The sequence below is a fragment of the Alternaria arborescens genome (genome assembly GCF_004154835.1).
Source record: "Alternaria arborescens strain FERA 675 chromosome Unknown contig_7, whole genome shotgun sequence".
In the NCBI taxonomy this organism is placed as follows: Eukaryota; Fungi; Ascomycota; class Dothideomycetes; order Pleosporales; family Pleosporaceae; genus Alternaria; species Alternaria arborescens.
This window is the reverse complement of record NW_021167862.1, coordinates 215,628-239,759: the sequence shown is the minus strand read 5'-3', so window position 1 is coordinate 239,759 and position 24,132 is coordinate 215,628. Positions and strand designations below refer to the sequence as shown.

Below are 24,132 nucleotides of genomic sequence, written 5' to 3'. Positions count from 1 at the left end.
TCACTATCCCAGTCACTCCTTGCTACACCCACCTACAGCGCGTCTGGTCTACGCGCGAATCACACTCTTTCAGTACTCATAGTGCTTACATAGCGACATAATCCGCCGAGATGAAGTCATTCGCCCTTCCCACGGCTGCACTTATCGCAGGCCTTATCTCTACGACTACTGCGCAAACCCATACCAACTGTATGTGACGTGTGGCGCATTGCCTGCGACTGATATACTGATGCATCGACACAGGCTACCCTCTCAACACCACAGGATGTCCAGACATGGAGGCGCTCGGCGGAAACGTCACCTTCAACTGGAACAAGACTGGCATCCCGAACGATGACAAGGTCTGGAAGATGCCTAACCAGGGCAAGATCGACTGGGTCGAGAAGGGTGCAACCTTCACCATTGAGCGATCGGGCGACTCCCCCACAGCGAACTCGGTGTTCTACATGCTCTTTGGTCGCCTCGAGATTGTCATGAAGGTGGCCACGGGCACGGGTATCATCTCCAGTGCTATCCTGCAGTCCGAGGCGCTCGATGAGATCGACTGGGAGTTCCGTGGCGACGACAAGATGATCTTGACCAACTACTTCGGCAAGGGTGACACGACGACCTACGATCGCGGAAAAGACTTCGACCAAGGCTTCAACCCACAGGACGACTTCCACAACTACACTATCGACTGGAGAAAGGAACGCATCGAGTGGTATGTCGACGACAAACTGGTCAGGACACTCACCCCCAGTGAGGCTAAAGATGGAACACGGTACCCGCAAACGCCCATGAACGTCCGCCTTGGTGCATGGGCTGCTGGTGACCCCAACAAGAACGACCCTGGTGTTGTCGAGTGGGCTGGTGGCAAGACAGACTTTACCAAGGGACCATACACCATGACGATCCAGTCTGTCTACGCGCAAGACTACACAAGCGGCGCTGCGAAGTACTCATGGGCTGACATGGATTCGTCTGGTGACTGGGAGAAGGTCAAGGTCATCGAGTATGTTTCTTCGCGCTCCTATGCCAATATGATGTGAGACTAACAAAGGCTAGGGGAAAATCCGAGGTGCTCGAAGAGATCCAGTCTCCCCACGGTGTCAAGAACCGATTTGAAACCCTTTCCAAGGGCGCCAAGATTGGCATCATTGCTGGTGTCCTCGGAGCTGTAGCAATTGGCGCAGCTGTCTTCCTGTTCTGCTGCATCAAGAAGCGTCGCGAAGGCAAGAGAGAGCACCAGGCTCTCCTCGCTGAGGAGCAAAAGGAGGCTGCGGAGCTCAGCGAGTACAAGGCTCAGATGCAAGCCGGCAGGTTTGCCATGGGGTCCAACAACCGCGTCTAAGGCTCATTGCGAGAGGAGATGTTGGAGTTGCGGATATACAATCTCTTTAATAGGATGGGGTTTTTTCCTTGCAGCTGGAAGGCAGCTTGTTGAATAGAGGCTGTTGTTCCCTTGTTATGTCAGTGTTACGATCAGTTGTTTTTTTGTTTCATGCATGCTTTATATACCCTTGCGCTGCTTTCGTCGACCAAGGCTATACTGTAGTGCCTAGTTTGCAATATACCACGACTTGATGTCGCGCGGTTAAGAAGATTGCGTCTCTGTGGCGTGCTAGTGAAAATGAGCTCTGAGTTAGTGTTGGTTGGCATGTGACGCATGCTTCTCCGCAAACCCCGGACACACGGCATGCATCGGCTAACTTTAAGCTGCCTCGGCATGTGAGCGGTCCGCCGTGTCTGATGTGAAAGACATGCCACACTCGTTCTTTCTGCTTTGACACAATACTGCAAAAATGGCATCCTTCTCACGATCACTAAGACCCCTCACCCGCGTTGCTACTGCCTCATCGCGTTCGCTGCGACCGGCAGCCCGCGCCGCCCCGCAGTATGTTCATGCACCCACCATCAAGGCGAATGAATATATTAATGCTAACATGACGACTCGCCAGACTACGATGCCTCTCCACGACTGCCGTCCGCCGGGAAGCCATTGACATCTCAGATGTCCCACCGACGCCCATAACCCACCTCTCCGAGACGGAAATGCTCATGGGCGAATCCGTCTCCAAGTTCGCCAACGATGTCATCCTACCCAAGGCGCGAGACATGGACGAAGCCGAGTCGATGGACCCTGCAGTAGTCGAGCAACTCTTCGAGCAAGGCCTCATGGGTATTGAGATTCCCGAGGAATACGGTGGCTCAGGCATGAACTTCACATCGGCCATTATCGCCATCGAGGAGCTGGCGCGTGTCGACCCCAGTGTCAGTGTCATGTGCGATGTCCACAACACACTCGTCAACACTGCAATTCTCAAATATGGATCCGAGAAGATCAAGAAGGAGTGGCTGCCCAAGCTGGCCACAAACACAGTCGGCTCCTTTTGTCTCTCAGAACCCGTGTCAGGATCCGACGCCTTTGCGCTCGCCACCAAAGCCACACGAACCGACAATGGATACAAGATCAGCGGTAGCAAGATGTGGATAACGAACAGTGTCGAAGCCAACTTCTTCATTGTCTTCGCCAACCTCGACCCTAGCAAGAAGTACAAGGGTATTACTGCCTTCATTGTAGAGAAGGGCACACCGGGTTTCTCCATTGCAAAGAAGGAGAAGAAGCTTGGCATCAAAGCCAGCAGTACCTGCGTCATCAACTTTGACGACGTTGAAATTCCCAAGGATAACCTGCTTGGCAAGGAATTTGAGGGCTACAAGTACGCCATTGCGCTGTTGAACGAGGGCCGCATCGGTATCGCAGCGCAAATGACTGGCCTTGCGCTCGGCGCCTGGGAAAACGCCGCAGGGTGAGTACACTCGTTACCTATAGACATGTCGGACCAAGTACTAACAGCCCCAGCTACGTGTGGAACGACCGCAAGCAGTTTGGTCAACTCGTCGGCGAGTTCCAGGGTATGCAACATCAGCTCGCCCAGGCCTGGACAGAGATCCAAGCCGCTCGCGCCCTTGTCTACAATGCTGCGCGCAAGAAGGAAGCTGGCGAGGACTTCATCATGGACGCTGCCATGGCTAAGCTCATGTCATCGCAGGTTGCAGGACGTGTATCCGGACAGGCAATCGAATGGATGGGTGGCATGGGCTTCGTCAGAGAGGGGCTTGCGGAGAAATACTTCAGGGACAGCAAGATTGGTGCCATCTACGAAGGAACCAGCAACATTCAGTTGACTACTATTGGCAAGCACCTGCAGAAGAAGTATACCAAATAGATGATGAAACAATAAAAAGTATAGCATGATTGATGCACGTCGTCGTCATTTCCAGAAGCACAAGATCGAGTAGCAAGGCGGCGCTCGCGATGTCGATATTCAGAAGCAATATAGTTGTTGTTGCTTTGTGCTCACAAATATTGGAGCACTTATAGGCCGACGCGATGAAGCAGATCGTGGACTCGTTTAACGATCCTGGGACGATCGCAGCGGGGGATGCATCATTACCTCATGCACCGCAAGCAGCCTAGCGCAGACAGCAGCCACTCTCGATCTTGACATCGCTGCCATTGGGACACGGCTTGTTCATATGCCCTACGAGTCAAGCCACGCGTTCACATGCGACTTGTCACCCGTTCTGTGCCCGCGCGCATCCGCAGTTGGTGAGCAAGAAGCATGGCCATTGCACTGAAGACGATACCGTGGAAGACACCTTCCGGAGGGGCATGTCTCCCCACTATCGACCCACCGTCGGCGCCGCCTGGGAAGATCCATGCTACCCAAGTGCGCCAACGCTCGCGACCGGAAAATATCGCAAGAACCATGGTATGCCCTCCACTGACGGTCGGAGCTGCTCCAGCGTCATAATTCACCCTGGTGCGACGGCTGTTGCCCATCCCGTCCTCGAAGCCTGAGGCGCGTGTCTCGTCGTGTCAGCCCAAACCCAAACTTCACACGTCGTCTATAGAGTCTATAGCCGCATCCGAATCCTACACACTCTCTCTTGCATCCTTATCATACCCCTGTTTTTCTTTCTCAGGCCCGCAATCTCGCGTGACAGTGGCCCACTACCCAACTCTCCTTTAGCCCGTTCCGTCACAGTTGCCCAGCGCCAACGCAATCCGGCGGTTGCAGCAGTTCCCCAGCCACATTGCATACAGAGTTTTGATCATCCTCTGGCGCACGTCGCGTTCTGGTCACCTCATGGTCGCATAACCCACCGCCCACCATGGCGTCTGGCTCCAAGGCTAAGGACCAGGACCGTCCAAGTGCCAACGGGCGCATACATTCTGGCCTGGAGAACATCCTGCCAGCAAGCTTCCTCGATATGCAAAAGTGCGCTGGCGACTTCCCCAAGGAGAGCAAGTCGATATCGTCTCCACGCTCTCGGCCGTCTTCTACCCCACTCTCCAGCTTGTCGCGTTCTGTATCGTCCATGACCGACAGCTTCATGCTAGAACACTGGGGTCCCTCTTCTTCAAAGTCCACGCGACCTGAACACGATGGCAGGGACAGCACAGAGGCTCCACCCAAGGAGGAGGACGCGCCTACTGTTATATCCAATTGGGCGCATCTATCCTATATAAAATCCCAGCGGAACACGCTTCGCGCCGAACTCAAGGCTCACCAGGTTGCCGGAGCTGAGGCAAAGCGGTCTGTTTCCTCTTTGCGACGTCTTGCCTTCCGCATGGCCGTAAATATATCTGTCAAGGAGAAGCAGATTGCAACTACAGCGCGGAACCTGGCCAAGAGTAGGACAAGTAACTACCTGGAGGGCAAAGATGCACAGAAGCGAGTGGAGGAATTGAAGAGGGCGTTGAGAGTTGAAGAAGGACGGAACAAAGAGATCCTTGAGGCATTGGAGAGGGCCTCTATGCTGACGCTCCAATGTAAGTATACTACATCCAGGTACTGTCTTTTGCTGATTAATTGTGCAGATTCGTCTCCCAAATCTGAACCTCAACATCAACCTAGAGGTCTGTTCATCTCACCACCTGCATCTCCGCCGACGCAATCAAGTGTCTTTGACAGTCCTACCCTTGCGCCGAGGACTCCGACGCGAGCGTCTCCCTCGCCATGGCACGATCTAGATCTCGAGCTCACCCCTCGCTTGTCGAGTCCTTCCGAGATACGTACTTCTGACAGTCGCTTAATACGAGCGAAACGCGAATCCGACCAAGCTCTTGCTGCTTGTCGAAGCCGCATTGAGCAGCTACAACGTGAATGTGCAGCAAGTAAGGAAGATGCCGGGCTTCTAGAAGCGACAAGAGAAGGTCTAGAACAAGAGATCCAAAGTCATCAATCCCGCATTGCTGCTTTGGAGCGTTCGAGATCTGCGATACAAGAAATATTGGAGTCGACCAAGGCGCAACTGAACATTACAGTAGGCTCAGAGGAGAAACTGAAGCAGGATTTGCAGGCTAAATGTGCTGAAATTGCAGATTGGGAGCAGAAGGGTGGGGACATGCAGCACACGATCGAAGCGCTGCAAAAGGAAAAGGTAGATCTGGATGACCGCCTCGGCACACGGAATGCTCAGATTAGGGAACTTGAGATTCGCACAACAACTCTGGAGGAAACACTACATTCTTTGCAGAATAAGGTGGAGATTACTGATCGCCACGAATCGTCGTTGCAAGACCGTCTCGCAGAAAAGGAAAGCGCACGCCAAGACCTGAGCAAGCGACTTGACCGAGGACTGGAACATATTGCACGTCTAGAGCAGAAGATTACTGAGTACGAAAAGGACGAGGCTGAGCACCTACGTAAAATCGAGATCGGTGGAGGTGTTATCTCTACGCTGCGCGAGCAGCTCCATGATTCGCAAACCACGAGCAAGAACACTGAAGACGCATTGACGGCTCTAAAGAAGGAAGTGGAGCAGGTCCAAGCCAATTTGCGGGCTGAGAGCGATGCGAGTAAAGACTTGACTGCAGAGCTTGAGGCTATGCGAACCGAGAAGGCCGATATTTATAATGAATTGCGTGCCACGTCAGAGAACCTTAAGCGAGAGACCGAATCGAAGACCAACCTCCAAACCGAGCTAGGAGATCTGCGTGCCTCTTACGACGCTATCACGAAAGAATTGCAACAAGTTTCCAAGCGCACTCAATCATTGGAGACGTCTAATGCTAGTAACCAGGCCAAGTTAGAGAAACTCCACGACGAAAAGGCATCGCTTGAAGCCGATCTCAAAGATGCCCGACAATTGCTCTTTAGACTCCGCGAAGATGTACGGATGCGAGATGCCGAGCTTGCTGACCTACAGTCTGTCAAGTCGAAGTTGCAACAAAAACTTCAGACGTCAGAAGAGCGAGTGTCGCACCTGGAGCAGGAGTTGAACCAAGTACAAGTGTCAAAGCAAGTAGCTGATGAGCAACATGCAGTCGAGATCCAGAAGAACGCCGAACATCTTCGCGAGTTGGAATCGTCCATGCTCAATCTCCGGTCAGTTCTCGAATCATCACAGAAGCTGGAGGCCTCTTTACGACAAGAGTTGGATAGTGTGCGGAGCTCCAAAAATGCGGTTGAGAATGAGCTCAGTCAAGCACTTCAATCGAAAACAGACATTGAAGGTCAAATCGACCATATACAGTCAAGACTCACATGGACGGAGAGCGACCGCGACAGCTTGCAGACTAGGATCACTCAACTCGAGGGTGACCTGAACACAAGCACCCAGGCTAAGAGTCGTCTCGGTGCACAACTATCTGCCACGACAAGTGAATGTGACTCACTGAAGGCTCGCATTTTGGAGCTGGAGATTGCGCTCAAAGATAACCTCGAAGCAAAACTAAAATCTGAAAAAGCGTTAGCAATCGCGCAGCTGGACGGCGAGACTTCTGGAAAGGATTTGATAAACCTTCGTGGACAGCTAGCGGAGGTGAAGGCTACTGGAGACCAAGTGCAGCAGGATTTGCACAACGCCCACAGCTCAAAATCAGATCTCGAAGCTCAGCTCCAGTCAGTGAAAGATCAACTGGCTAAGAATGAGTCTGAGAGTGATGAAGTACGCTTGCAGATGTCAAAGCTTCACAATGAGATAGTAGAACTCCAAAGGTCGAAACGCCAGCTCGAGGATCAATTGTTGGCCGACGAAGCGTCGCGCGAAAAGCTTGACGAAGACTTACAATCTGCACGCTCCCAACTACTAGAGGTTCAAGCTCAGATTCCACAGCTGGAGGCAAGACTAGCATCCAGTGAAGAAGAGCTTGAAGCCATGTGCAGAGCGAAGGCAGTTACCGAGAAGCGACTCGAAGAGACGCAGGCTGCCAACTCAGACCTGGAGAAAGAGCTGGATGCTGCTCGAAAGACCAACGAGGACATCAAGAGTCAATTTGGTAGTATCGTTACCGCCAATGCACAACTGGAGAAGGACATCAGTACAGCTCGTCTTGAGAGAGACGAGGCAGATGCACACAACGCTGAACTCACGTTGAAACTAGGAGATTCGAAGGAAGAGCTGGAAAGCCTTCGAAAGCTTAAGGACGAGGTTGAGAAGAGACTGAACGAAGCATTGACTGTCTCTACAAGCACAGAAGAGAGCCTTTCATCCACTCGCTCCCGTCTTCAAGAGCTCGAGTCGCAGAACTCTTCCATCACTACTGAGCTTACAGAGACAAACGAAGAGCTATCTGTTCTTCGGCAGCTCAAGGATGACGTCGAAAAGAAGTTGGGCAAAACATTGACTGCCTTCGCAAGTACGAAAGAAGGGCTTTCATCGACCCGCTCTCGCCTCCAAGAGCTCGAACACCAGAATTCCTCCGTCGCCGCTGAGCTCACGGAAAAGAACAAAGAGCTAGTCGCCCTTCGTCAGGCTAGAGCCGAGCTCGAAAGCAAGGCAGATGGCGCTGAACAGCATGTTGGGTCTCTTGAAAAAGACCTAACAAATATGCGCCGGCGTCTTCACGAGCTCGAGGCACAAGACTCGGCAATTACTACAGAGAAAGATGAAGAGTTAGGCGTTCTTCGAGAGGCAAAAGCTGAGTTGGAGGCTAAGGTAGTCGACGCTGGAAAGCGTGCTGAATCTCTCCAAGACGATCTAACAAACATGCGCTCGCGGATAGATGAACTTGACTCAAACAGCACTAGCTTAGTCTCCAAGCTGTCAGCTACCAGCAAGAAGCTAGAGGATGTCAAATCTGCTTACTCACGACTCGAAGAATCTTCTCAAACAACGTCACATCGAAACGCAGAGCTTGAGGCCGAACTCCAAGCTGCACAGATGCGTCTTGACATTGCTGAGTCGGAAGGACTCAGCTTGGCTTCCAAGTTGTCGGTTAGCAGCAAAGAGCTAGAGAACCTTCGACTGGCTCATGTAAAACTCGAGGAGTCATCCCAAACAGCGTCACTTCGAAACGGGGAGCTTGAGACTGAACTGAGAGCTGCCCAGATGCAGCTGACTATTGCTGAGTCGGAAAGCCTAGAAGCTGCCAACAAATTGATCGGAGCCGACAAGGAGCTTGTGTCTCTTCGGGAGTCGAACGCCAAGTTAGATTCCTCTGAGAAGGAATTGCTCGCTCGTCTTACTTCGGCGGAAGAAGAATTGGATACCGCGCGTGAGAAGAATGCACAGCTGGAAGCCTTCCTTGAGCGTGTAGAAGCAGACATGGCTGATGCTCACTCTGCCGTTGAGGATACTGAAAGGCGTTACCATGAGCTCATGGAAGAGTCACAATCAAAGTTGGAAGCTGCAAAGAGTTCGAAGCAGAAATACAAGCGCAGACTGGATGAGAGGAATAACGAACTTGAAATCCTAATCAACGAGAACTCAGATCTCCATCACCAGGTCGGCGACCAGACGCGCCAATTGGGTGCGCTCAAGAAGGGCAAGGAGAAGCTGGTTGAGGAGCTATCGAAGAAGGAGAAGTACATCGGAGAGCTCGGGTCATCTTCAGACAATCGCATAAGATCCCTAAACTCGGCGTACGATGGTTTGAAGAAGAGGTTCGAAGAGCAGCAACAGCAACACCGACAGTTAGACGGTAAACACGACAAGGCTGTTCGCCTCGAGGCCGAGCTAGAGAGGAAGATGACTGAGATTGAAGAGATGCGACATCATCAAGACGAGTATGCGGCTTCATACAATGCATTGGAGAAAGAGGTGCAAAGCTTGCGGGATGATAAGAGGGCGTTTGAGAAACTGGTTGCCACGCTGCAAGAGAAAATCAGACATTTGGACGTCCTAGAGGAGTGGGAGGAGCCGAACGAGCTCAACAGGACTACCTCGCCACGTCACATCACTATCCAGGACGGCCCTTACGATACTGCACCCTCTAGCCCCATCTCTTCTCATGCGAGGAGTTCTATTGGCCACGTTAGCGTGCAGTTTGAAAGGCCACAGACGAGCGCCAGCACCGTCTCCCACGAGGAAGATCTTGACTCGTGGGCGATGCAAGTCGAGAAGATACGTATGCAACGCAATGATGCGGCAGTCCAACTCAAAGGCATGAAGAAGTCGCGACACAACCTCAAGAAAACTCTGAGGGACACCGATGCGCAACTCCACCGGTTAGAGAAGGAAACGAAGACGTGAGTGTCCCATGGAAGGATCACGCAATAGAATGAATGACTAACAAACCTCCAGCAAACGACCCCAGAACCTTCTCCGAAAGAAGAGTCGTCCAATGACTCCTAATCCTCTTATTACTGACCAAGCCCGCACCTCACCATCCCCGCGCATTGGCTCTTCATCCCCCCAAACACCCACTCGCCAAACCACCTCGAACACATTCTTCTCGCCTCGAACCACTATGAGCGCCAACTCACGGCACAGCACATATATTGCTCCTATCAATCCCGATAAGGGAGCTACACCTTCGACGCCTGAACGTCCCAAGACCAGTCATAGTCTGCGCAACAGGCTGAGCTATCGCCCTACGACTAGTGTTGGTGATGAACATGCGGGCGTGTCGCCTAGGGGGCATGGACACGTGAGAAGGTGGAGTTCTGGGTTGCGGAGTTTGTTTCATAAGGATGCGTGATACCTCTGTTTTCGTCTTTGATGTTTTGTTCTTTTCAGTCAATTGTCTCTTTCCACTTCGTGCTCTGCCCATGTTCTTTCTCCGTATAGTGTTTTTCTTTCCATTGCTGTTGTTTTCGTTGTTCTACTTCTTGTACACCGGTTATCGTTTCGTCTTTCAGGGTGTTTCTGTGCGTTTGAGATTGGATGGGTCGACTCTCACGGGTCAGGTATTCTGGTTACCAACGGTTCTATGGGAGGTCTCTAGCGTCGCTTTTACATTTGTACAAGAAGTCATGAGGCATTTAGTCATAATCCGTTTCCTTTCTCTCAATCTCATCAACGCCTTCTATCTCGGATGTATTTTAAGCCGACACCAGGGCTAATTCCGATAGCGTATATCTGCCTCGCATAGCCACATTCTAGTTCGCCACTTTTGAGAATCATGGAAAGTCTGATCGCTAGTACTTATTGACGTAAATAACTAAGCGAGCCGTGGAAATGATGAGTATGGCCTGCCACTGGGGCCTTCACCAACATCTTTGACCCACCAAGCCCAAGCTATGTAAGACATTGTTTGTTTCTTGGTCCTTTATTGCTGTCTATATGTATCATGTGGAAATAGAAAAGACCACCCTCGCTGAAGCACGACAGCTGCATGGTTCACCTTTCGCCTGACGAACAGATGTCCATCTTGGGCTTTCGCAAACCTTGGAAGCCTGCACCCACAAAACTACAACCCCACTTCAACGATTGGACCGACGTATGTCTTCTTGCCTCTGAAAAAGTACCAGGCGATAGCGAAGATTACTGTCCCCCCAAATGTGACAGAACTAAAGTTCATCGATTGTGCATCGACCTCCACAGAGCCTGGCCAGAAAGAGAAGAACCACAGTACGAATAGGTACACGCATGCAAACAGATTATTGGCAACACCGAATGCGCCGGGAACCTTCCAAGGCCCCCACTGCAGTGTATCCGGTCCCACCATGGCAGCCTGTGGATTGTGCGGGCTGATGCCTTTGAGACGGCGCCAAAGAAGCAAGGCGCAGACGATGAAGTATGAGGCGTAGAGCCCACCGATGCTGAGGTTGACGATGTTGCTGAAAGCAACGAACGAGCCAAGTGCGATGAAGGATAGAAGTACCGAGATCCCGGCCGTGATCATGATTGTATTGACGGGTATGAATGTGCGGGGGTTGAGCTGTCAGCGTTAATATAGCCATACTAGAATAGTCAAAAGAGAGGCATTCACCTTGGTAACTTGAGCGGAAAATGGCAGGGCATTATCTCTCGCGAATGACCACATCTGTCGAGAAGTGGCAGCCATCAGGCCGACTAGACAGCAGACACCCAGAGTCCACATGATCATAGCCATGGTCGCAGCCCCGGCAGCAGACCCGGTGCCCTTCAAGAAGACGTATAGGTAGGGATACCCAAGCGTCGCTGAAGACTCCAGTACATCATCCAAGTCTCCAAGACAGAAAAGATACGCAATCAACATTGCTAGGCCCAGCGTACCATTCAACAATACACTGATCTGGATGGCTCGCGGTACCACCTTTGACGCATTCTTGACTTCTTCGGCCATCTGTCAGGAATTAGTACGCTGACGGGCAACCAGCTGAACGACGACTTACGTGAACACATGAATCGACACCTGCAATGGTTAGCACTAAGGCCTAACAGGTCTTACGAAGAACTTCGCTTACCAACAAGTGCGAAGACTGATGATGGTAGTCCAACCATGAAAGAAAGCGCTTGTGTCGACCAACCTCCGGTGTTGACGAATGTGGTGAAGATTGAGGCATCGCTATGAGGAGCAAGATACACAAGTGGAATCAAGATTGCGAAGAAGCCTAGTAAATGCAGTATCAAGATCAGTCCTTCGAAATGTGCGAGGGTTTTGCTTCCAACAGTGTTGATGACGACTGCAAATGCAAGCACGGCCCAACCCAGCAGCATTGCTTGATATGGCTTTGGCGAGTAAGCAGAGTCGCACATCAGAATTGTGCTTTGCAGAATAGTTCCTGCGAGGTATGCTGAAGAAGCGGTGGTGGCCTGCCAGCCGATGAGTGTTACCCATCCAGTGATGTAGCTTGAAAACTTTCTGTATGACGGTGGGGCCAACATGGCGACCCAACTAAGAACGCATCAGCTATGAAGGTCCATAAGATCGGGTCACTTACTGGTACTGCCCACCTGCGGTGGGTGCCATCGAAGACAACTCTGACAAGACCGTATAGATGGAGATGGAACCAATCCATATAAGGATGTAGCCCCAGAAGACACCCGCAGGACCACCATTCAGCAGACTAGGAGTGGAAACTTGGAGTATACCTTCCCAGGTCACCAACACGGTACATGACTGTAATGGTAAAGATTTATAGTCAGTGTATGCCTCTGTTCATCCCATGCACTCAAAACTTACGAAGCCCAATATTTGCATGAAGCCGAAGTTACGCTTTAATGCTGGCTTCTTGCCCAGTCGCATAAGGTCCATGTCATCTCGAGTGTAACCATCGTGGCCAGCTTCTTCGACGGCAGAAGCGACTGCTTCAGCCTTCGACCGATTGCCAAGTTCCATGGCTTCAGGTGAAGTATTCACAGAAACAAGCCTACCACAAGAGATAGTGATGAACACTGTGATGAATGCGAAGAAAACAAAATATGATCTCAGCCTCTTAAAGTCGCTGTGATTAGTGGCGTTGCGTTCATACGTCGGTTATGCGAAGATTCATCCAGATTGTTTCGCTAGACGAATCGAGCAGGTTACATGCTGTGCCGCAACTTGTGCCGCATGAGAAGCCGCAGGGTGTCTTGATAACGGAGTTTCCATGATGATTAGATCTTCCGTTCTTGTGCAGAACCCACCTATCGACAAAGTGATGTGAAACCCAGGTTCGTAATTTTGTTTGCATACCGAGAAGACTTCGAAAAGTCGTTCACACATGTAGTGTACTGCGTGAGCTGTCGTAGACTTCCCTACTCCTTCCAGCTCAACAATATAACCCCCACCTCAATGCGACGATCTTGACTCGATACGCATCCTGCGGGATTCGGGTGGAATTGGCCCTAGATACCGCGGACGCTACCGTCCCGAGCGGTACCTAGTGTTGGCTGCGCCCAGAGTAGCCGCTATGGTCATACAAAGATCCCATCCTCTTCACCAGAAGCCTCGTACCGCCGCCTGCCGTCTTGCTTCGTGACCGCAAGTTGTGAAGGTGTCCGTGTCCTCTGATTTCCGTCTGATTGGTGCTCCAAGATGACACATCTGCACGAATGAGGCGTAGGCGTCTTAAGCGACCTATGACACCGTGCCAAGCATATGATATGCTTGTCACGAACGCGCAAGCTTGTCCGTATGCTAAGAACAGACAGACAACTCCCCTTACGTACTCGACATCCTGCCTGTTGCCCAGTCATGCAGGTTTACAAAAGAAGTCGGAAGATTCACCTACATCCGTGGGGGTGATGCCAGTTGTGTGGACATAGGAACGCCTCTATGGAAGAGTGACATGAGATGCGAGCAGGATCATGTTATGACACTGGCATCATCCGTGGACACCATGTGATTTGGGAATGTTGGAATGAGGCACAGAGATAACGGCAACAGGGAGTTGTCCCCTATGTGCTGAACTATATCCTGAGATCACGCTGCTCCAACAATTAGACCATCAGTGCCACCACTGGGATCAGCATTTCTAGCATGTTTTCTAAGCGCAAAGCTATGGACGCTGGAAAGCGTCCTGCATTCCACGAAGGCCATGCAGCACCGTTGATTCAGATTCTGGCATGGCTCTTTCTCGTCTTCTCGATATTAGCTGTTACAGCGCAGTTTGCCACCAAGAAAGCTATGGCTCGGCAATTTGTACGAGCTGACTTCGTACTGTTAGCCGCTTTGGTAAGTGCTTGAGAAGAAGGGTGACAAGTTTTCTCACTGACAGACACCGTCACAGGTTCTGTCCGTAGGACAGGCAGCTACACTTCTTAGTCCTGCTGGTCAGCCTATCGGGAATCTACAGGCTGGTCTCTCACCAGATCAAATTGACGGAGCCTGGAAGGTGAATAATGTGAAGTCATTAAAATGTACCACTGACAATTTTAGGCTTTGTTCAGCAGCGAGATATTGAGCGTGCTTACCATCATTACCGTCAAAGGCTCACTGCTCGTCTCTCTTGGGTCAGTGACACCGGTCGCTGGACACCAGATGATGATGCGCGCAACGGGCGTTCTGACGCTGTTATGGGGATTGAGTGCTGTCTTTCTCTTCGCCTTCCAGTGTCCATCACCACAGCGATGGGACATTACGAACCCAAAATGTATGGATATCGTGAGTTCGACCGGTAGTTCTGTATAGCTCGTATCCCGAATTGACTCACTTCAGTGCGCCATACGAACGTACAACGCTGTCATGAATATCACGACTGACCTTGCGCTTGCAATTGTACCGACACTGATGGTACTACCGCTGCAGATTACATCGGAGAAACGCCTGACACTCGTCACTGGCTTTTGGTCACGCATAGTGTAAGCCACATCCCCGTTACATCCTTTTGCCACCGAGCTTGCGCTGACATGGAAATCTCGTAGTGTCGTATTCGCCTCCGCTGCTCAGATCGGATATATCCATAGCCTACCCCCACAAAGCGACCTTCTTCACTCGATCTGGCGCATCGTCGTATGCGGACAAGTAGCTCAAGTCGCTAGCATCATGACCACAACGATCCCCTTCCTGAAACCTTTTATGATGAGCCTCGACTCGGGCCTCTGGAGCGCCAACCATGCTGGTGTTGCTACTACGTCAAGCTATGCATCTGCAGTTCGTACAGGCCATTTGTCGAGCTATGTCAAGATTGCCAGTCAACAGAGTCGAGATCCATCGATCGTGAAAGGAGACAAGGATATCGATATCTGGGTACGCAAGGAAATAGTGGTAAAGAGAGAACCGAGTATCGAGCTGCGAGATATCGGAGGGATTGGAAGATAACTACAAAAGAAGGGTCTCTTTTGTTACAGTACCTTCAACTATTCATTGCGAGCAGGTTTAGTGTCCCATTATCTCAGAAAGTTCGTTGGACTCCAAATCATCTTGCTGTATGTTTTTGGCGTGAATCTCTCATTCACCTTCACTCCCACGCAGCACGCTTAGACGTCCCGCGTAGTCCACCTGACTCTTTCCTCATCGAGAGCAGTGACGTAGCGTCAACAACGCGCTCTCACCTCGCAAGCCAAAAACTCTTTCCACGACTATACCTCCCACCTTCCTTCTCTAACCATACCACCTCAACCAATACCCGAACGTCACCATGAGGCTCAACGCCATCATCCTCGTTACTGGTCTTCTAGCTTTTGCAAATGCTGATCTAGTCGCCCGCAAGGACATTGATTACAACAAAGGCGCTCCCGATTCACACGGCGTTATTGGCAAGGCTGGTGACGACGCATGCGTAGCACTGGGCTGTGACGCCAGCTTGCCAGCTTGCCTCGAGCAGTGCGCGCCAGGATTGCATTGCGAAGATTATTGCGCGTGGTACTTGCACTCTAACCCAGAATCAATCTGTCGTCAACAGGGTATGTGAACAGCAAAAGGCTTTCGACGCTTCCAATTATGCTAACAGTAAGACAGGATGCGTCAAGGCTCCTCAAGACTGCGACAAGTGGGAGCTTACTGAATGTGACACAGCATCTGCTGGTTCCGCGATCGCCGATTCAGATAGCATTGCTGTGGGCGACCAACAGTCTCCTCCGATCGACCATTGTCAAGTCTGCCGGGCCGCTGTCTACACGTGTGGACAGAACTGCCGCGGTGACAAGGCTTGCGAAACAACATGTAGTTGTCCCGTCACCAACCAGGATAGCTGTCACAAGTGCTCGACTACCACCTGTTCTACCACTGCTCAAGCAGCAGACACCAATGACTCCGAGTCACCCCCAATCGACCATTGCCAAGTCTGCCGGTCCGCTATCTACGCCTGTCAACAAAACTGCAATGGTGACCAGGCATGCAAGACAGCGTGCCTATGTCCTAGCACTGAGCGGGAAAGCTGCAGCAAGTGTCAGTCCTTCAATTGTCCGAGCTCTTAGAGTCAGGCGGCCGTCGATATTCCTTCGTTATGAGCGGCCATTGGAGCACCTCGTTTAGAGTGGAAAGTTCAACTGAAACAAGGCATATCGATGTCCAGTAGAAGTGATCCTGTAGGAGGGAGGCGTTCGGCAGTGTGTACATCCTCATAGGCCCAATATTGGATGGTAAATTTCTTTCCGACGTTGTTTCCATCTTTCACACGTGTATGACCAGTGCCCAGCCGGGTATATGTGCATTCGCTCCTAGAAGATTCAACGGCATGTGGCAGGATTGCGGTGAGGCTAATTCGTATCGATGCGTGGGCAGACCGCAATGCAGGTACAGACAGCGTCTTGAAATGTCTGATTAAGCTTTGCCAATGTTGCCTTAGCGCAACATGCGAAGCACTTGTGTTCATAGTGGCTTCCGGGCATAGACAACGGTTCCAGGTAAGTATGCGTGAGCGCGGTAGCTCTTCAGCTCCTTGCGCATCTGCGCTAGATGCACTTGTGCTCGTGCAACGGACCACTAGAGTTGTTCAGTAATGCCCACGATAAGCTCGTCGTTAATACTCACACCTCCGACCTGTGTCAACAATCGCAGCATGAAGCCTTCGACCCCGTCCATCAACCGCAATTGGTTCCATCGTCCGATATTCTTGAGATCCTTATCCTTTGGCCAGCCGTTCATAGGCCATTTATACTCCATGACCGTCACATCCACAAAACCGGCTCGTTTGATCCTCTCGGCACTCTCTTCCCATATGGTAAAGGTCTTGCCGAAACGATCGCCCATCTCAACAACAACCTTCCCCCACGTATGGTAGAAGTGATCTGGACCCATTGTGTCATCGTCGGATATAGGGCACACTGAGTGCTCGACGATCTCTATCCAGCCACCAGGTTTGGTATGTCGGTAGGCTTGCTGGAAGAAGAAGTCCCAGTCTGGTATGCAACCGAAGAGTTCGCGAATGTGTATGAAGTCGAAGTGGTTCGGCGGAAATGTCCACTCGAGCGAGACATCGTCGATTTCAAAGTGACAGTTGGGTGGGACCCATTCGGGTTGTATGGGAGAAAGGTCGGTACCGGTCACGATCGCAGAAGGATATTGGTCTGCCATGTCCTGAGACTGTCAGTATGAAGCAATACTGCAAGCGAGGTATGTCCTACAATCGCCCATATGCCAGTACCTGTACCGCAGTCTAGTATTGTCTGTGGGTTTTGTAGAGGCGCAAGGTGCAATTTCTGGTCAAGCGTCAAGAGATACATGTGGTGAGCGAAATCCAATATCTCCTTGGCGAGCTCATCGTTCGGTCCCCAGTATGCGCCGTCTCGGTACGCGTGGTACTGCCGTCCATTCTCAATACGATGGTTAAGAATGGATGACGCGAGCGAATTCGTCTCGTCGCCAAGGAGACTTCCACTGTCGAAGGCTGAGTCTGAAGAAAAGCCAGCCTCATCTTCGTTGTTGGGTGGTGAGGGCTCGGAATCCGTCGACAAATGGTGGTGTTCAGGGGCTGGTTGTTGCGGGTATGGCGACGTCGAGCCGTCGCCGAGATGTATGGCACTATCTTGATGATGCATGCCGATGCCCTCGGATGGCTTTTGCGACGACGAAGATGCCATGGCTGCGCGATTCGCGGGTGAGGTATGGTGGTGTGGAGAATCAAAGCCTCAAAGCCCGGAAACCAACAGGTTACATATTGGTAACTCTGGTGCCGATGTACTGGGAATTTGCTGGTGCTGACTCTGGTCCCTCTTTGGTGGCTTTGTCAATGGGCGAGGGGTCTCTGAGAAAGTGGAGCTGTGCAGCGATGGCGTCGCCGCCGCGTCCGCGCAGCATCCCCGAGCAGATCAAGCGGATCGGTCTGCTCCTCCGGCTACTGCTATTCGTGCATACGCTTCCACAACGCGCGCCAAAAGCATCGTTGATGCATCGCATGCATGTCAGTTGAGCGGTTCAGGGTAAGCGAGATCATTGCTTCTCTTTGCCGATGTTGCACGAACAATCTGGTCTCCGGAGGCAGTAAGTCGATATTAAACATAACAACTACCTCCAGAAGCTGTATATAGGTGTATACGTCCCGCATCAGATGGGCTGAATGTCGTGGTAAACGACATGATGGGGCGACATTCAGCTCACCGTTCATGTCCTATTCGGCCCGTTCTGGGCCGCAGCGTGCGTTAAAGGTGGGTGGGCCGAGCGGCCTTCCACTGTGGAGACTCGAACTTAGTTGTAGAGAATGCGAAGAACAGGTTGAGAGATGACCCAAACATCGCTGATCTCTGGCTATTTGCTATGAAAAAATCAACTACTGACGGCGAAGCGCGTGCGGCGCAGTTGCCCATTCTCGTAATTGGCTCTGGTAAGCGACGCGTACGCCGCATACCTGCGCATGGTCTCACTCATTCGCAGGAACCTCTGGACTCGCACTCGCTCAAGGCCTTCGCAAAGTACGTACTCGTCTGTGTAACGTAACGTAGATAGTAGCCTTATCGGAGAACCAGGCGAATATTCCGTGTATCGTCTTCGAGAAGAATGGCGCAAAGCATGGCGAGCGCGACTGGAACATGGGCCTTCATTGGGGTGCACCAGCATTGAAAAGCCTCATGCCAGACGGCTGGTGGGATCGCATCCAGAGTGTTTCCGTCGACCCGAACGTGCCCACAAAGGAGCAGGATACGCTGAAGTGGCTGCGAGGCGACACCGGAGATCTGGTCGCAGCCATTACCTTCGGGCCTTTCTACCGCCTACGAAGGAGCAAGTTGCGCGACATGTTAATGCAAGGCCTTGACATACAGTTCGACAAGCGCTTACAAGACGTCTCATATGCAAACGACAATCAATCAGTCACAGTATATTTCGCCGATGGCACAACGGCAACTGGAAGCATGTTGGTAGGTGCTGATGGAGCTCGCTCTTCGACCAGACAGATTCTATTGGGTCGCGAATTGGGTGCCATCAACCACATACCATATGCTGCCACTTTTGTTCAGTGTAAGTTTACCGTGGAACAAGCTCTCTTCTTGAGGTCTTTTCACCCGCTGTACCTAGCATGCGCGCATCCCAATAACAACTTTGCTTTCTTTGGCATGCATGACGCACCGGATGCAGATGATCCGTCGTCCTGGACGTTCTTCTACTATATCTCGTGGAAAAGTAGTTTGGAAGAGCAGGAGGCGACCAAGAATTGGACTGGTGCTCAGCGACTGGCACAACAGAAGGAATTCGCCAAAGAGTTCTGCGACCCGTGGAGGAGTGCGCTTGAGTGGACACCAGATGGCACTCCCGTGTGGTATCTGGGGCTCAGTGACTGGGACCCTGGAATGGAAGGCCATCGTTGGGATAACCACCACGGCTTAGTTACCATGATTGGCGACGCTGTTCATCCAATGACCTACCAGAGAGGGCAAGGCCTCAATCATTCGGTCACAGACGCTGGAAAGCTGCATGAATCCATCACTAAGATTCAAGCTGGCGAGGATAGAAAAGCCGTGATAGATGCATTTGAAGAGGAGATGATTAGGCGTGGGGGTGGAGAGGTTAGAGACGGTACGGCGAATACAATGATGCTTCATGATTGGGAACGCGTGAGGCAGAGTCCTCTTTTTACAAAGGGTATGAAAAAGGTCGATGCTTAGCGGAGGACAGCTTCGGCATGCTCTTTCCTTCAACCCACGGTTTCTCCGTCTGCCATACGAACGAACAATTTCATGCATGGCCCTTTATTAGCCTCACCCCAAATCCCTGGTATATCGATATTGCGATTGATGCAGCTATGTGATTAATAATGCCCTGTCAAAACTTGGATATGCATATGCATTACGGTGCTGTGCTGACTGTTGGTTTCGCTTTAGCGCCAATTTGGGCATTCAGTACTCACGATTACCAGCATCGCGTATAACACCAACACTTCTTTACTACTTTAGCATTATGCGATAATTTCATATCGCGATGCTGAATTCACTGCAGTCTTTTGTGATACTGTTGGTGTTGTCTCGGTGAATTATGGACCCCTCATCTGGCGTTCAGAGATGCCTCGGATAACATTGTCCAAACAACATGACGTCGGCCATCCTCGGTCCTGGCCACAGCGCGATTCCATGTCAACGCTTGACATATACTATCTTTACAGCCTTTGCAGCTGACATTGCGACGCGTTGCTTCATCACTCTTAACACAGCTCGACCAATCTTACCTCGCTTTCAAGTTCCGAAGGCCTCAGCACATCAGCGATGACCTCCCCTTCCGAGTTCCACGGCTGGCTAGGCCACGATAAGAATGCTGCGCAGGGCAACATGACCTGGTCGTCCTTCAAACCCAAACCGTTCAACGACATAGATATCGATATCAAAGTCTCCCATTGTGGTATCTGCGGCACCGACATACACACTCTGCGATCTGGCTGGGGCGCGACACACTATCCCGTATGCGTCGGTCACGAAATCGTAGGTAATGTTGTACGAGTTGGGGACAAAGTGAAGAACCTGAACTTGGGCGACAGGGTTGGCGTAGGCGCACAAGCTTTCAGTTGCTTGAAGGACGACTGCGAGGAATGTAGCGCAGGCATCGAACAGCATTGTACCAAGATGGTTGGCACATACAATGCCAAGTACCCGGATGGAAGCTGGAGCATGGGTGGATATGCAGACTATGTTCGCGTCCCAGCGCATTTCGCCATTAGAATACCAGCTGGGATAAAGAGCGAAGATGCAGCGCCCATGATGTGCGGCGGCATCACAGTCTATGCGCCGCTGAAGAACAACGGCGCAGGCCCTGGGAAAAAGGTGGGAATCGTAGGCCTAGGGGGCTTGGGGCATTTTGGCGTCTTGTTTGCGAAAGCTTTAGGCTGCGAAAAGGTCGTAGCGATAAGCCGACGAAGGAACAAAGTCGACGATGCAAAGGCCATGGGCGCAACAGACTATATTGCCACGTCTGAAGACGATAAGTGGGCGCGCAACCATAGCCGGACTCTAGACCTTATCATTAGTACGGTATCCTCTCCAGACATGCCTCTTGAGTCATACCTTCGCCTCCTTCGCACGGGTGGATCCTTCATACAAGTCGGCGCGCCCGAAGACAAACTCCCTCAAATCGCTGCATTTGGTCTCATTGGTAAAGGGTGCAAGATTGGAGGTAGCCAGATCGGCAGCCCCAAGGAGATAGAGGAGATGTTAAAATTCGCTGCTGACAAGGGGGTTAAGCCATGGGTGCAAAAGCGCAACATGAAGGACGCGAATAAGAGTGTGGTTGACATGGAGGAGGGACATGCGCGTTATCGTTATGTTCTCGTAAATGCCGATCATGGAGACAGGGCGAAGATGTGAGCGTATTAGGGTTGTCACGTCATCTAGGCGAGCATATACCATCCACGAATCAAGCCAGCACATCAACTCTACTATCGACTTGCTCAAACACAAATCTTGCCAGACGATCCGAGGTTGCTGACGCTGGCGTTTGCTTCACGAACCTACACTGTCTCGGAGATCCTCGTCTTCTTCGCAAGTCCTCTTGTAATGTCTTACACCAGACAGGTTGATTCACGATGCGCGTCAAGCCAGTGCTGTACTACCACCATTGCCTCATTGTGCACGCAGTGAAAGTGATTCCGCATTTCTTGGGTCATGCGTGAGACGAATCTCCTCCGCTGCTTCAAACCCTTACCCCCATGCCTTCGTTCTCACTGGCTCAGATCTCAGGGCCACCCAAGGTTCCACGTATGCGCGAACCAAACACGTTGAGTCGCACAGTAAAAGCTTGCGCGACACTCTTTACGTCGTTCATTTGGGCACCAATGATGTCTTGGTTTACGAAGAAAGCACCCAAGGCGCTTATCATTGGCATGCACCTAACGCGCGATGAGGTCCAAATCCTCATACAAGCCTGCCAAGAGCTCGAAGGCTCCATGACCCGTCAGAAAGAAGAGATGGAAGCCCTCCCAAAGATCAAAGGAAGCGATCATGCGCGCCGCGCCATGAAGACGATTCTAGAGCGTCACCGCCGTATCTACGACCGACTGGATAACCTCACCATTCGCCTACGCAATAACCACTCGGAAGGGTCATTTAGGTTAGAACTCGAAGAACTTGCAAGGATTATGGCGCGTCAGCGGTTACTCTGGGATGAGCACTCAGCACGGTTGGAACTGAGCTGGAAGGTCGTCTCAGAGCGATACTGGCCACTGATAGCGGATAGCTATGCGATCCTCTTCGAAATTCTCAGTAGCTTCAAACAAACCCTCAACAGCAGTTGGCTAAACGACGCACTCTGGTCTAACGAGGCGATGAAGCGGAACCGCTGCATTTGCCATAAGTCCCTCAAATCGGCACTCAAGGGCTCTTCCCTTAGCAAGCCAAAGTCAAAGGACAAACATGTCGTTTTCGAAGAGACATACCATTCGCGCATGTTTAGCCAAAAAGATGCGCCCAAGGAGGTGAGCGAGGCGCACGCGAATGCTGAGTGGCATGGGTATGGGCGCGGCACTGATTTCGAAGGGAAGCTTGCCAGTGACGGAAAACATTCCGCGAAGCATTATCAGACCAGGGTGCATAAGAAGAAGACAGACATGCGGATTGCGGTGCCTCATCGGGGATCAATAAGGAGTGCCGAGATTAGCGATAGAGAGAAGCGGCAGGAAGCACAGAGGAGAGAAATGCAACCGGTATTTGAGCGATCGAAAGTAGAGACGGGGCGAAGAATGACAGGAACCAGGATGTTCTTTGACAATTTGCAGGAGACGAGAATGTTTGTCCCACTTTGAAGAGCGAGATCTGAGGATGAGATAGGCGTCGATGGATTTCTTTGACATGGAGGTAGACGTTCAAGCTAGTAATTAAACCTCAGCGATGAAGTAATGTACCAGTACCGATGTCCCATCCTCATCAGATCACCTACTCCAGATCGGTCCAGTCATCCTTTCTACGGAGCGCCTTTCCAAGTTCCTTGACTGCATCACCCAGCGGCTTCTTGATTTGCCGTTGATACACCGCCACGACATCCCGTACACCCTGAACATCTACCATCCCGTTCTCCCGTCTCCCATCTACCATTACCTTATTCAATTCCATGAACGCTTCAAGAAGAACCTGCACCGGCCCTTGAGCATTTCCAAACCGCTCTAATACCTTGATACCGTTTTGAAGGACGAACTGACCACGCGTGGTGAATTCGTTAATTATCTCTTTACGCTTCTTCTGAGACGCAACACCCATGTCGTGGAAGCTCTTGATCTGAGCATCAATATCGGATTCGAGTTGCTTTAGCGTCCCCAAAGTCTGTTCAGTGTCTTTGCGTGTTAGGACGGTACTGTAGATACGAGATACCTGACGAGCGCGCCTAAGCTCTTGTTGCAAACGACGCTTCCTGGAGGCTTCAGTTTCGAGCTCGTTGTCGGATTCAGGTGGTGTAGAGTCCTGGACAGCGGCAGAGAAGCGACCGTGACCGAGCAGAAAGGAAGTAAAGCCTGGCATGTTGGACTGTTGCGAGGTTGATTTGGTTTATGTGATGGTTGAAGAAGTTTGGTACTTGTGGTGGTGATGATAAAAGTGAACGGTGACGACAAAATGTTCTGTGATGTTGAAAGGTGGTAGAGATATAGGCATCAAGATTCAAAATGCTGCAATATCTGGTCTTTAATTTAGTAGTAGGGATCTTACATGGCGCACAAACACGCCTGCCCTCAAGTCACAGGGGCTTCTGTATTCACAGGGGAGTTTGCTAGAACCTGCACAATTACATCAATGGAGTTGCAATCACGTTTGTTTCACTAGCAGCACAGAATTCGCGTAGACAAGTGAGAACGTACAGTGCGTGCAGGAACATTCTTGTCCTTCCGCGACGGATGGAACGCTTGTAATATTATGAATACCCACAAGGAGCAAGACAATGCGTCATGACAAGTGTTGCAAGTGTTCGCCGACCGGTTTTGATCAGACCCAACAGTCTAGTGGTAGTGTTCCATACTTGCCTTTTCAAAGCAACTCCAGACTTTTGCTGCGAAGCCAAGCCGAACAAGGTTTCAGATCAAATGCCGATGTTTCCCGATCCAGCATGCTTGTTGTGCTTCGTCGAGGTGGGAGTAGAGCAATTTAGACAAAGCTATCTGCGGGCAAAGGTGTACCAATCTGAGTGCGGTCGCAGGTCGCTTTCACCGTATCATCCAAACGGTCCAG

The 24,132-nt window shown here is 51.3% G+C and overlaps 11 protein-coding genes across 11 annotated transcripts; 8 read left to right on the top strand and 3 right to left on the bottom strand.

The window, feature by feature from the left end:
• Nucleotides 1–110: 110 nt before the first annotated feature.
• On the top strand, nt 111–1,333 carry AA0111_g3819 (hypothetical protein; the record flags this gene model as incomplete). Its single annotated transcript, XM_028649747.1, has 3 exons — nt 111–189; nt 244–994; nt 1,048–1,333. The coding sequence occupies 3 exons, from the start codon at nt 111–113 to the stop codon at nt 1,331–1,333; spliced, it is 1,116 nt and encodes a 371-aa protein (XP_028508256.1).
• A 451-nt stretch (nt 1,334–1,784) lies between these two features.
• AA0111_g3818 (Short/branched chain specific acyl-CoA dehydrogenase) lies at nt 1,785–3,212 on the top strand (the record flags this gene model as incomplete). Its single annotated transcript, XM_028649746.1, has 3 exons — nt 1,785–1,876; nt 1,941–2,792; nt 2,846–3,212. 3 exons carry the CDS (start codon nt 1,785–1,787, stop codon nt 3,210–3,212), a joined length of 1,311 nt encoding a protein of 436 aa, XP_028508326.1.
• A 949-nt stretch (nt 3,213–4,161) lies between these two features.
• AA0111_g3817 (hypothetical protein) lies at nt 4,162–9,916 on the top strand (the record flags this gene model as incomplete). Its single annotated transcript, XM_028649745.1, has 3 exons — nt 4,162–4,822; nt 4,871–9,464; nt 9,520–9,916. 3 exons carry the CDS (start codon nt 4,162–4,164, stop codon nt 9,914–9,916), a joined length of 5,652 nt encoding a protein of 1,883 aa, XP_028508263.1.
• Nucleotides 9,917–10,627: 711 nt separating this feature from the next.
• Nucleotides 10,628–12,481, bottom strand: AA0111_g3816 (hypothetical protein; the record flags this gene model as incomplete). The annotated part of the gene is made up of 6 exons (XM_028649744.1): nt 10,628–11,098; nt 11,150–11,485; nt 11,535–11,554; nt 11,607–12,037; nt 12,084–12,262; nt 12,326–12,481. 6 exons carry the CDS (start codon nt 12,479–12,481, stop codon nt 10,628–10,630), a joined length of 1,593 nt encoding a protein of 530 aa, XP_028508262.1.
• A 1,122-nt stretch (nt 12,482–13,603) lies between these two features.
• AA0111_g3815 (hypothetical protein) lies at nt 13,604–14,884 on the top strand (the record flags this gene model as incomplete). Its single annotated transcript, XM_028649743.1, has 5 exons — nt 13,604–13,798; nt 13,854–13,958; nt 14,003–14,227; nt 14,282–14,424; nt 14,488–14,884. 5 exons carry the CDS (start codon nt 13,604–13,606, stop codon nt 14,882–14,884), a joined length of 1,065 nt encoding a protein of 354 aa, XP_028508261.1.
• A 319-nt stretch (nt 14,885–15,203) lies between these two features.
• AA0111_g3814 (hypothetical protein) lies at nt 15,204–16,039 on the top strand (the record flags this gene model as incomplete). The annotated part of the gene is made up of 3 exons (XM_028649742.1): nt 15,204–15,468; nt 15,524–15,703; nt 15,756–16,039. 3 exons carry the CDS (start codon nt 15,204–15,206, stop codon nt 16,037–16,039), a joined length of 729 nt encoding a protein of 242 aa, XP_028508260.1.
• A 336-nt stretch (nt 16,040–16,375) lies between these two features.
• On the bottom strand, nt 16,376–17,586 carry AA0111_g3813 (hypothetical protein; the record flags this gene model as incomplete). The annotated part of the gene is made up of 3 exons (XM_028649741.1): nt 16,376–16,489; nt 16,538–17,083; nt 17,131–17,586. The coding sequence occupies 3 exons, from the start codon at nt 17,584–17,586 to the stop codon at nt 16,376–16,378; spliced, it is 1,116 nt and encodes a 371-aa protein (XP_028508259.1).
• A 673-nt stretch (nt 17,587–18,259) lies between these two features.
• On the top strand, nt 18,260–19,602 carry AA0111_g3812 (hypothetical protein; the record flags this gene model as incomplete). The annotated part of the gene is made up of 3 exons (XM_028649740.1): nt 18,260–18,326; nt 18,377–18,414; nt 18,469–19,602. 3 exons carry the CDS (start codon nt 18,260–18,262, stop codon nt 19,600–19,602), a joined length of 1,239 nt encoding a protein of 412 aa, XP_028508327.1.
• Nucleotides 19,603–20,196: 594 nt separating this feature from the next.
• On the top strand, nt 20,197–21,288 carry AA0111_g3811 (hypothetical protein; the record flags this gene model as incomplete). The annotated part of the gene is made up of 1 exon (XM_028649739.1): nt 20,197–21,288. The coding sequence occupies one exon, from the start codon at nt 20,197–20,199 to the stop codon at nt 21,286–21,288; it is 1,092 nt and encodes a 363-aa protein (XP_028508258.1).
• Nucleotides 21,289–21,629: 341 nt separating this feature from the next.
• On the top strand, nt 21,630–22,721 carry AA0111_g3810 (hypothetical protein; the record flags this gene model as incomplete). Its single annotated transcript, XM_028649738.1, has 1 exon — nt 21,630–22,721. One exon carries the CDS (start codon nt 21,630–21,632, stop codon nt 22,719–22,721), a length of 1,092 nt encoding a protein of 363 aa, XP_028508257.1.
• Nucleotides 22,722–22,851: 130 nt separating this feature from the next.
• On the bottom strand, nt 22,852–23,430 carry AA0111_g3809 (hypothetical protein; the record flags this gene model as incomplete). The annotated part of the gene is made up of 1 exon (XM_028649736.1): nt 22,852–23,430. One exon carries the CDS (start codon nt 23,428–23,430, stop codon nt 22,852–22,854), a length of 579 nt encoding a protein of 192 aa, XP_028508676.1.
• Nucleotides 23,431–24,132: the final 702 nt, after the last annotated feature.